At 40.7% G+C, this 10441-nt stretch overlaps 2 protein-coding genes across 5 annotated transcripts; both read left to right on the top strand.

Moving 5' to 3' along the window:
• On the top strand, positions 1 to 4453 carry LOC105959808 (pentatricopeptide repeat-containing protein At1g18900). Of its 2 annotated transcripts, XM_012983964.2 has the most exons (4): positions 1 to 285; positions 1263 to 1350; positions 1497 to 1583; positions 1674 to 4453. In XM_012983964.2, exon 4 carries the CDS (start codon positions 1681 to 1683, stop codon positions 4219 to 4221), a length of 2541 nt encoding a protein of 846 aa, XP_012839418.2. In that variant the 5' UTR covers positions 1 to 285; positions 1263 to 1350; positions 1497 to 1583; positions 1674 to 1680; the 3' UTR covers positions 4222 to 4453. The 2 variants fall into 2 exon arrangements, with proteins under 2 accessions (XP_012839418.2, XP_012839419.2); XM_012983965.2 differs by lacking the exon at positions 1263 to 1350 and having other exon boundaries at positions 47 to 285.
• A 1216-nt stretch (positions 4454 to 5669) lies between these two features.
• On the top strand, positions 5670 to 10301 carry LOC105959811 (uncharacterized). Of its 3 annotated transcripts, XM_088823514.1 has the most exons (9): positions 5949 to 6027; positions 6185 to 6340; positions 6392 to 8658; positions 8741 to 8869; positions 8963 to 9151; positions 9250 to 9293; positions 9416 to 9704; positions 9884 to 9981; positions 10106 to 10301. In XM_088823514.1, the coding sequence occupies exons 2-8, from the start codon at positions 6190 to 6192 to the stop codon at positions 9977 to 9979; spliced, it is 3165 nt and encodes a 1054-aa protein (XP_088679640.1). In that variant the 5' UTR covers positions 5949 to 6027; positions 6185 to 6189; the 3' UTR covers positions 9980 to 9981; positions 10106 to 10301. The 3 variants fall into 3 exon arrangements, with proteins under 3 accessions (XP_088679639.1, XP_088679640.1, XP_012839422.2); XM_088823513.1 differs by lacking the exon at positions 5949 to 6027 and adding an exon at positions 5670 to 5808 and having other exon boundaries at positions 6185 to 8658; XM_012983968.2 differs by having other exon boundaries at positions 6185 to 8658.
• Positions 10302 to 10441: the final 140 nt, after the last annotated feature.

Genomic DNA, 10441 nt, shown 5'->3' with positions numbered 1-10441 from the left:
AGAGAGAGAAAGAGGAGAGAGAGAGAGAGAAAAAGTTACAGTCTTGTGGAACACAACACACACACACACACACACACCAAGTTGCTTGGAAGAAAAACTCTATTAGGTCGATTACAGAAAAACACAACAGCCGCCTCCTTTAACCTTTCCTCTGTTCCATAGTTTTTTCTTTTTCTTTTTTTTTTCTTTTTTTTTTTTAATTTAATATTTTTATTCTGTTTGTGTAATTTCATCAAGAAACACTTTGTTTGATTCTTCCGGGGTCTCCGTGAACACCATTTATAGGTACTTTCTTCTCATTATTTGACTCTGTTTATTTTTTCTTTCTTTTAAGTGTACAAGATTGTAGCTTTTACTGTGTACTGTGTGTTCTTGAGTTGTATTAGTGATTATGATGAGAATCACTTGCTGTCAAGTGTTTGTTGTGATGTTTTTGTAATGTGGGTTTTTTTTTTAATTAATTGATTTATTGGAAGAAAGATTGAATTTTTATTGTTTTGTTTTTTTCGTTCCCTCGTGTGATTTTTGTGTTGTGATGAACAATTGTGTTTCATTTTGATTAAATTATGATTAAAGATTGCATTTTTATACAGGGGTCTGATTGTAAGTTTCTGTATTCATAGTGATTTGTTTGGGTGTTTTCTGCCTGCCGAAGCTAAAACCCCGCTTCGATTTTTCGGCCCTTTTCGATTGTGTTTATATTTTTCGTATTGCCTTGTGCAAAAAGCTATCTTTTTTCCTCTTCTATTGCTATTTCCTTGGGGTTGGGGGAAGAAAGATTTAGTTTAGTTTCGTATGTCCTATAACAACTTACGGTTTAGTCTTTCTCACACGATGAGCTGAATAATACTAATATTAAAAGGAACAATTTTTACTTTGATCGAAGTGCCGAAAGTTTTCCTGATTGATCAGAGAAGTAACTTGTTTATAGTTTCTTTCATTGATCAAACTTGGTACACTATTTATCTCGTGCGCTATATTTGTCGGCTGTCGTATTGTATTAATATCTTGTTATCACGTGTAACTATATTTTTGTAATGAAAAGGTATGGTTGTTCTTCAGTAACTATGGCTGCACAAGTGCTTCAGTCGATGGTTTAGTATTAATTGACCGTTGGAATTCCTTTCGTTACATTACCATTTCGCTTGTAAAAACAGTTTCCAAGTTTTTTTTTATTTTTTTTTTCGGTCGAAAAAGAAAAAAAAAATAGTGATTACCTTGTGGTTGATACTGATTATCAACCAAAATTTGTACAACCGTAGGTTGCATACACAATTACCGGCAGCCCCAAATATTCACTACTGATGGCACTAATTAGAGCTTCAAATTTTCATAATTTATCTTTTGCAGGTTCCGTTTATTCCTTCTCTTCGTTTTATTTCAACCTTTTTTAATATATATTTTAAATTGGGTAAACCTTCCAGCTGCTAGTTCATATATATATACTTTTTTCAGCTTAACAACATTTTATCGTTCTATTTTTATTTTTTTTCCAGATTACGGCATTCATCTTTTCTGCCGTTTCTTGGTATAGATGATTCAGTTGTGGCACTATTAGGCTGCTCTTCTCATTAGTGCTTCTGGTGAATTCTTTCTTCCTTTAATCCTCGTTTGTTATTATCGCGAATGAGTCGAGATTAATTGTTCGATTTTTTAACCACTTGTTTCTACAGAAAAAAAATGTTACGAGCAAAGAATCTCGGTACATTATCTCAGTCAGCAAGGTCGTTCTTCCTAAGTGGATCGAGATGCAGTGCAGCAGACGGAAGTTCGTGCACATGCTGCGATGACGAGACTTGTGCTTCTAGAAGACCTCTCGGAGCAAACGTGAAGCACTTGCAATCGTCGTCCAAATTATTGTCGAAGGCTTCTGTCGGAGTCGCTTCACTTACCTCAGTCGATTCGATAAAAGAAGCGAATTCCAAGAAACCCGAAAATGCCCCTCAGCCACAAGTAGTGCCTACACCCCGTGTACTGAACAGAGCGAACTTTGTTAGTTACGAAGACGACTTCGATGAAAAGGACAACGTAGTTTATTCTTCGCCTCCTATAGCAGACCATTTCGTTAAGGCGGGTATGGCTGCAGTAGGTCTTTTGTCCGATTTAGTGAACTACAGAATCCCGATGACAGATGGCAGCGCGATGCACAACACGTCTGCGCCTAATTCTATGGTCGATCGTACGAAGACGATTTCTAATGTCAGACCTGCAAATGTTAAGACATCAAGAAAGGACAAAGCGTACGTAAAACCATCTTCCGAACCAGTGTCTAGCTACGACACAAAGAGTAGAGCCGATAGTTCGGGTTTCGGAAAGGGTTTTGTAGCAGCAAATGAATCAGATAATGCGTCCGAATTTTTCGTGGAAACCCGCGAGAGGAAAAGGCCGGTTGCTCAAAAATCGAGAGCTTATTCGAACAAATTCGTAGAAGGGAAGTTAGGCGGCAACAAATCGGAAGTTTTCGCTAAGGATATTCGACACACGAAAGTAGTTATTACTAGACCAGCTCAAGCTAGGCCTTTTTCGACTTCTAGCCCGATAGTTGAAAGTGTTTCTCGAATCTTGCACCACCTCCAGTGGGGCCCACCGACAGAGGAAGCTCTTTGTAAGCTCAACTGCACTTTAGACGCGTACCAAGCGAACCAAATCCTCAAGCAGCTCCAAGACTATACGGTAGCTCTCGGGTTTTTCTACTGGCTGAAGCGCAAACCAGGGTTCAAGCACGACGGTCACACGTACACAACCATGGTTGGCATACTCGGTCGAGCAAGACAATTCGCTGCTATCGACAAACTCCTCGATCAGATGATAAAAGACGGGTGCCACCCTAACACAGTCACGTACAACCGAATAATCCACAGTTACGGAAGAGCTAACTACTTGCAAGAAGCGGTGAATGTTTTCAACGAGATGAGAAAGCTAGGCTGCGAGCCGGACCGTGTTACTTACTGTACGCTCATCGACATCCACGCGAAAGCAGGGTACCTAGACGTAGCCATAGATATGTACCAGCGTATGCAGGAAGCGGGGCTTTCGCCCGATACGTTCACGTACAGCGTAATAATCAACTGCCTCGGCAAAGCGGGACACCTGGCCGCAGCCCACAAGCTCTTCTGCGAGATGGTCGATCAGGGCTGCGTCCCGAATTTAGTCACGTACAATATCATGATCGCCTTGCACGCAAAGGCGAGGAACTACCAGAGCTCGTTGCAGCTGTACCGCGACATGCAAACCGCTGGATTCCACCCCGATAAAGTGACGTACAGTATAGTGATGGAGGTTCTCGGGCACTGCGGCTACTTGGAAGAAGCGGAGGCGGTTTTCTCGGAGATGAAGAGGAAGAACTGGGTGCCCGACGAACCGGTTTACGGTCTTCTAGTTGACCTGTGGGGTAAATCGGGTAACGTGGAGAAGGCGCGCGAGTGGTACCGCGCGATGCTGAGCGCGGGATTGTGCCCTAACGTGCCGACGTGCAATTCGTTACTCAGTGCTTTTCTTAGAGTACACCGCCTTAGAGACGCGTACGATTTGCTACAGAGCATGCTGCAGCTAGGTTTAAACCCTTCTCTTCAGACGTATACGCTGCTTTTAAGCTGCTGTACCGAAGCGCAGACTTCGTTCGATATGGGGTTCTGCTGCGAGCTTATGACGGTGACGGGTCACCCCGCGCATAATTTTCTTCTCTCGATGCCCGCACCGGGCCCCACGGGTCAAAACGTACGCGACCATGTGGGGAGTTTTCTCGACATGATGCACAGCGAGGATAGGGAGAGTAAACGGGGTTTGGTGGACGCCGTGATCGACTTCTTCCACAAAACGGGACTGAAGGAGGAGGCAGGGTCCGTTTGGGAGGTGGCGGCGCAGCGGAACGTTTATCCTGACGCAGTGAGGCGGAAGAGCTCCTCGTATTGGCTGATAAACTTGCACGTGATGTCAGATGGGACAGCTGTCACCGCCCTATCGAGGACTCTCGCTTGGTTTAGGAGAGAGATGATCGAGACGGGCCTTTGCCCTACGCGCATTGATATTGTGACGGGGTGGGGCAGAAGGAGCCGGGTTACGGGTACGTCGCTCGTGAGGCAGTCGGTTCAAGAATTGCTGAGCATGTTCGGGTTTCCGTTTTTTACGGAGAACGGGAATTCGGGGTGTTTTATTGGCTGTGGTGAGAGTCTTAATAGGTGGCTGCTTCAGTCTTATGTAGAGAGGATGCATTTGCTGTAGTGTTTTTTTTCGTGTGGGCCCCGGTTTTGTCGTTCGGAGTTTAGTATATCATATATGTAATGAATTTTATATATTTATTATTATTATTATTATGTGTAGGTGAATTTTTGATTTTTTTTTTTTTTTGGCAGGTTTTGAGGTAATATTTTGTAGTTTATTATATTTTGAATTGGATTTATTACCTCTTTGATTTGTTCTAATGAATTAGATGGGTGCCTGAAAGTTGTTGTAATTCCATAGTTTTATTATAATCTGCAGGTTTTTTAATTTTTCAATCTTATTTAATTACGGAAATTCAAAAATTAAATCGCGACAATTGCGCTCCATTTCGCCCCAAATACGATAGAGTTCTCCTATTTGTATCGAAAACAGCCTTCTTATTTACGAAATCGCCAACCGATCTAGGCCTCCGCCGTGCAGTGCGGATGCTATATTTCTGCCACAGCCCATAACAAAACTTCGACAAATTTTGTAACCGAATTATGTTAATCGATTATGAATTCTGCAGTCGATTTACGTTAATTGACTATGACTTTATAGTTGATTAACGTAAATCGACGTTGGCCCCAGCGCTGCCTTCGCCTTGTACGGTGAGTAATTATTAATTGGTGTTAAGAGGGAGAGAGAAGAGTGAAAGAAAAATTGAAAAGTATTATTATTATTATTATTATTATTATTATTATTATTATTATTATTATTATTATTATTATTATTATTAATAATATTATTATTATTGTTGTTGATGCTGCTGCTGCTATTGTTGTGGTTGTTAATTTGTTATAACTACCAACCGTTTATTAATTAGGTGATTATAATATAAAGTCATAATAATAAAATTGTATAAATTATCAAATAGAACGAGTATAAAATTTATAAAATTGTTTTAAAATTAATACATGAGTAATATATACATATTTACTAAAAATATTATTTTATATTTTATTGGTATATGAAAAACACACAAGGAATGTTGATATTTATTAAAAAAAAATATTATTGAAATTATTATTAATTAAAACTGCGAAGTTGCAAAATACAAGAAAAACTACAAACCTCTTTGGGTTTTAAAGATTAAAGTGAAAATGGAGCAAATTGATACAAATATAAATTTTAGGGACGAAAGTACAATTTTAAGATGACTAAAAATATAAAATTAATTTGTTATTGGATTGTGAGTCATTTTTATTTAAAATAGGAATTAAATAATACATTTATGTGCATGTGTTTTTTAACTAACCATAACAATATTTAAATATTTAAATACAACATAAAAATTGCAAACTACCGCAGAAAGTGTGGAAGTTGGAACCACTATCTAACAAACCTTAACTAATTACCCTAACTAATTACACTGCAAGGGACTAATTACTCTACTAAAGTAATATTAATCTTTTAATTAAATACACAATTAATTGGTAACTGTAATTCGTTGAGAGACGAATATATATATAGATATATATATATATATATTCTCTCTCTCTCTCTCTCTCTCTATATATATATATATACATCGGTACACTATCAAAAAAGTGTATGCTGTAATTCTGTGTAACCGCTTCCGTCGTTCTTCTCCAGATTTGCAGATTTGTAAGTCTCTCTCTCTCTCTCTCTCTCTCTCTCTCTCTCTCTCTCTCTCTCTCTCTCTCTCTCTGCGTTTGGTGCTGTATCTATACATCGATATGCATTTATACAGAATATAGATAGTAGCCGATGTAGATTTTTTACAGATTCAGTAGACATAGTTGTACAATTTATGCATGCAATTAAGTAACCGCTTCCGTCGTTCTTCTCCAGATTTGCAGATTTGTAAGTCTCTCTCTCTCTCTGCGTTTGGTGCTGTATCTATGTATCGATATGCATTTATACAGAATATAGATACAGACGATGTAGATTTTTTACAGATTCAGTAGACATAGTTGTAGAATTTATGCATGCAATTAAGTAACCGCCGGAAAATTTGTAGAAAAAATGGGACGCAAGAAGCGGAACGTCGTTAATCGCTCCAAACCCTCCAAATCACCGTCACCGGCGGCGGATCCCCCGTCTTCCAACCCCGACAATTCCCCAGACAATTCACCGGCGGTGGATGCTCCGTTTTCCAACCCCGACAATGCCCTAGGTAATTCACCGGCGGCGGATCCCCCGTCTTCCAACCCCGACAATGCCCTAGGTAATTCACCGGCGGCGGATGCCGCTGCGAAATCGGAGGTCACGGATTTGGAACGCTATAGCAGCGCAAAACCTTCTCTGTCCCATTCTGCGATAAAGCTTGAATGCCAGCGCGCCCTGACGGCGCTCCGCCGTGGGAACTACACCAGAGCCCTAAGATTGATGAACGATTTTTCCTCGAAATACGGGAATTCCCCACACGCTTCCTTGATTCATCGTGTTCACGGCATTGTCTGTGTGAAGGTGGCTTTTCTTATGGAGGACACAAATGCCAAACAGAGGCATTTGAAGAATGCAATTGAGAGCGCGAGGAAGGCTGCTATGCTGTGCCCTAATTCCGTGGAGTTTGGACTATTCTACGCTAGTTTGATGTACGAGGCGGTGGATGAGGCCAATGAGTATGAGGAGGTGGTGCAAGAGTGTAAGAGGGCTTTGGCAATAGAAAACCCCGTGGACCCTGCCGAGGAGGGTTTGCAAGAGGAGAGCCAGAACAAAATTTCTACCGCCGAGGAACGAGTTGCCCGTGTTCAGATTGAGCTCCGTTCGTTAATTCAGAAGTCTGTTTTAGCTTCGTTGAAAGCTCTCGAAATCAGAGAGGAGAACTTTTGGCCGATTCCTATCACGAGAGTGCCTGAGGATCCAAATGAGATTAAGAAGGTGGCTAAGGCGCCTGAGGAGTGTAGGAAGGAAATCGAGGAGAGAGTGACTGCAGCTCGATTTGTGCAGCAGAACTCGGAGTATGCTCAGTTGAAAAATGAGGGGGATAATACTAAAAACGATAGCAAAGGGTCCGAGAATGGTCCAGGTTCGGGCTCGAGGAAAAATACATCTACGGATGAGAGGAGGGATTTGGTCCGAACGTTTTGGATCTCAATGAATTTGGATGGGAAGAAAGAATGCCTGAGAATTAAGATTTCGGATCTAAAGGCACATTTTAGTTCATCAAAGGATGGGTTGCCGAGTGAAATGCTTGATGAAGCTTTATTGGTTGGGGAAACATATAAAGTATGGAGGTTTTGGGAATGCTGTCGCTGCAACGAGAAATTTGCTGATTCTGGTTCATTGATGGAGCATGTTGTTCAGGGGCATATGAGAAGTTTGCTACCCAAAACGCAGTCAGTTCTACCCCAAAACGTGGATAATGAATGGGCGAAGATGCTTCTTAACATTCCTTGGAAACCCTTGGACTTAAATGCATCAATTACGATGCATCAGAAACAGTCAAAACCCGATTTACTTGATGAGTCAAGCGCTAGTCAAAATGCAGATGAATATGAATGTGATGGAGATCAAAGTAAAAATTGGCCTGTGTCTGATGACGCCGAGCGTGCAAAGCTTCTAGAAAGAATCCACTCCATTTTTGAGTCACTTATAAGACACAAGTATATGGCTTCAAGTCACGTTAGCAAGATTATGAACTTTGCAGTGGAGGACCCTCTGAGCATCTGTTTTTTGGGTGCTCCGCGTCTTGAAAAAATCCTGATATTTTTGCAGGAAATTTCTCAGGCTTGCGGATTAAATAGATATTCTGACAAAAGTAAGGGGGGAGACGATACAAATACCGCGATGCACTCTGTTGACGACACTCTGGAGAAGATAGTTTTCAGCAGTGATGCTTCATTTCTTGTGCTTGATGAACATTTTCTTCCCGACAAGATACCTCGTGGAGATGGTGTTAACAATGCTTCTAGTGCACTTACTTCATCCCATGGCAGCTATGATAATGGTGGTATACTTGATTCAGATGCATTATTGTCCTGGATATTTTCAGGGGCTTCAAGTAGTGAACAATTAGCATCCTGGCAACATGAGAGAGCAGAGAAAGCTCAGCAAGGCATGGAAATTCTCCAGTTGCTCGAGGAGGAATCTTCCCATCTGCGGAACTTGTGCGAGAGAAAACGTGAGCAATTGAGTTATGAGGCGGCATTGCAGGCTTTGGGGGATCGGTGTTTGGAAGAGGGGAAAAAGAGAGTGCACGTGGCAGATTTTGTCTTTCAAAGTTACGACTCTGTCCTTAACAAGAGGCGCGAAGAGCTCATTGAAAATGAGAATGGTTTAACAGTTATGAGCAATATAGTTGAGTTAGATGCTATATCAAATGTGCTGGCGGATGCAGATTCCGTAAACATCAACCGATGTGTTACATCTCTTCTGTGTGCCCTGGAATCTGGTGGAGGTGATGAGCGGAGAACAAAGGACTATATGCAACAGATGGACTCTTACATAGAAGCTGCAATACAGAAACAGAAAGAAGCCGTTTCTGTTGAGGTTTGGGCCCCTTAGTTCTCGTTTTTAATTTTTTCTAAGCTGTTATGTTTCTTGTAGTAATATCACATTTTCAATGATCCAGATCAGCAGAATAGACGCAAGACTCATGCGAATAATAGCTGAAAAGCAGAAATTGGAAGTTGAGCTTGGTCGTGCATCTTCACATGATTTTCGGTCAATTTTAATCCCTCTGGTGAAATCATTTATGGGGGTTAGTATCTTTTGAAGCACTGTTTCTTAGAAAGTTTCCCAACGATCCTAGTCCGTTTTGCAAATGAACTAGATTGTTTTGATCTTTTGGCAGGCACGCTTGGAAGATCTGGCCGAGAAAGATGCTGTAGAGAAATCTGATGCCGCCAGGGAGGCAATTCTAGCCGAACTTGCTCTTGATTCCAAAAAGGTCAGTGCAGGAGTTGATAGCTCAAGACACTCGCACGACAGGACAAAGGACAAGAAGAAAAGCAAGGACAACAGGAAAAACAAGGATTCAAAGGTTCGAATGTTGTGATCATTGATAACGTTATTCATCTCAGAGAAGAATTGTTAAACTAACTTCTGATAACCCTCCTTTCTGGTTATCGCATTGAACAGGTTATTAATAGTGATGAGTTGCAAGATCAGACTGCTGAAGAGATGTATGTCTTTCTTTCCCTCATAAAGCAAATGCAAGATCAATGCAAATGCTTCACATATATCTTCCAGAAAAAAATATGTCGAATTCATCACCGTGATTTGGCTTATTTTTGTCTTGCTTTAGAGTGCTTCCAAGTGCTCATGGGGAGGGCGGTCCAGGTTCCGTGATTGCTGTTCCTGCACCTGATGATGATGCCTTACAACTAAATGACGAGGAGTACAAACGCAGAATTGAAATTGAAGCCGAAGAAAGAAAGCTAGAAGAAATGTTGGAATATCAAAGGCGTATAGAGAATGAGGCCAAACAGAAACGCCTAGCTGAGAAACAGCAAGAACTTTCCAGAATAGTTAGTGACAGCACAGAAACTGTTGAAATGGCGGATGATGAAAAATATGCCAGTGAGCATAGTAAGGTGAGCTTGGCCTTTGTAAGGTTGTCCTCGTGAAAAATAAGAAATTTGCATTAGACTTTTGCTAATTATCTCCGGAAGACGAATGCGCTTTTCCATGGTTCAAAGTTAAAAGGTTACTTCTGTTTCAAGGAAAAAAAAAATAATATTAATAGATGTGTAAACTGACATTTTTTCTATAGGAATCTTTGGTGCATAAGGATGGTTTTGCTGACACCGTGGATGGCATCGAACAGGTTACTAATAGTGACGAGTTGCAAGATCCGACTGCTGAATAGATGTACGTACGTCTTTATTTACCTCGTAAAGCATCCATAGCATATCTATTGCAAATGCTTCACATATTTCCCCTCCCGTAAAAGAAGTATGTCGTATTCATCAGCTTACGTTTTATCTTGCTTTAGATTGCTTCCAAGTGCTCATGAGGATGGACGGTTCAGGTTCCGGGATTGCTGTTCCTTGCCTAATAAAAGAGTTGCTGCAGAGGGCAGAATTGTAGTTTCGTAAAAAAAAGAGTTGCCGGCAGGCTTTACGGGCCTGGCCCGAATTTTGTTCATCACTAGTCAAAACTTTCCTTAATAAAATCTCTTTTTGGTTTCACATATTTGTGTTTAGCTATTCTACTTGTGCATTTCTTTCTATACCAACATATTGTAACCAAATTAAAATTCTAAAGATAAAAATGAAAATGGAGCAAATTGACACATTGTAAAATTTTAGGGGTGAAATTAAAATTCAAG

The sequence above is a fragment of the Erythranthe guttata genome, chromosome 9, assembly GCF_056151865.1.
Source record: "Erythranthe guttata isolate IM_541 chromosome 9, IM_541, whole genome shotgun sequence".
Lineage (NCBI taxonomy): Eukaryota > Viridiplantae > Streptophyta > Magnoliopsida > Lamiales > Phrymaceae > Erythranthe > Erythranthe guttata.
This window is presented reverse-complemented; position numbering and strand designations above follow the sequence as displayed.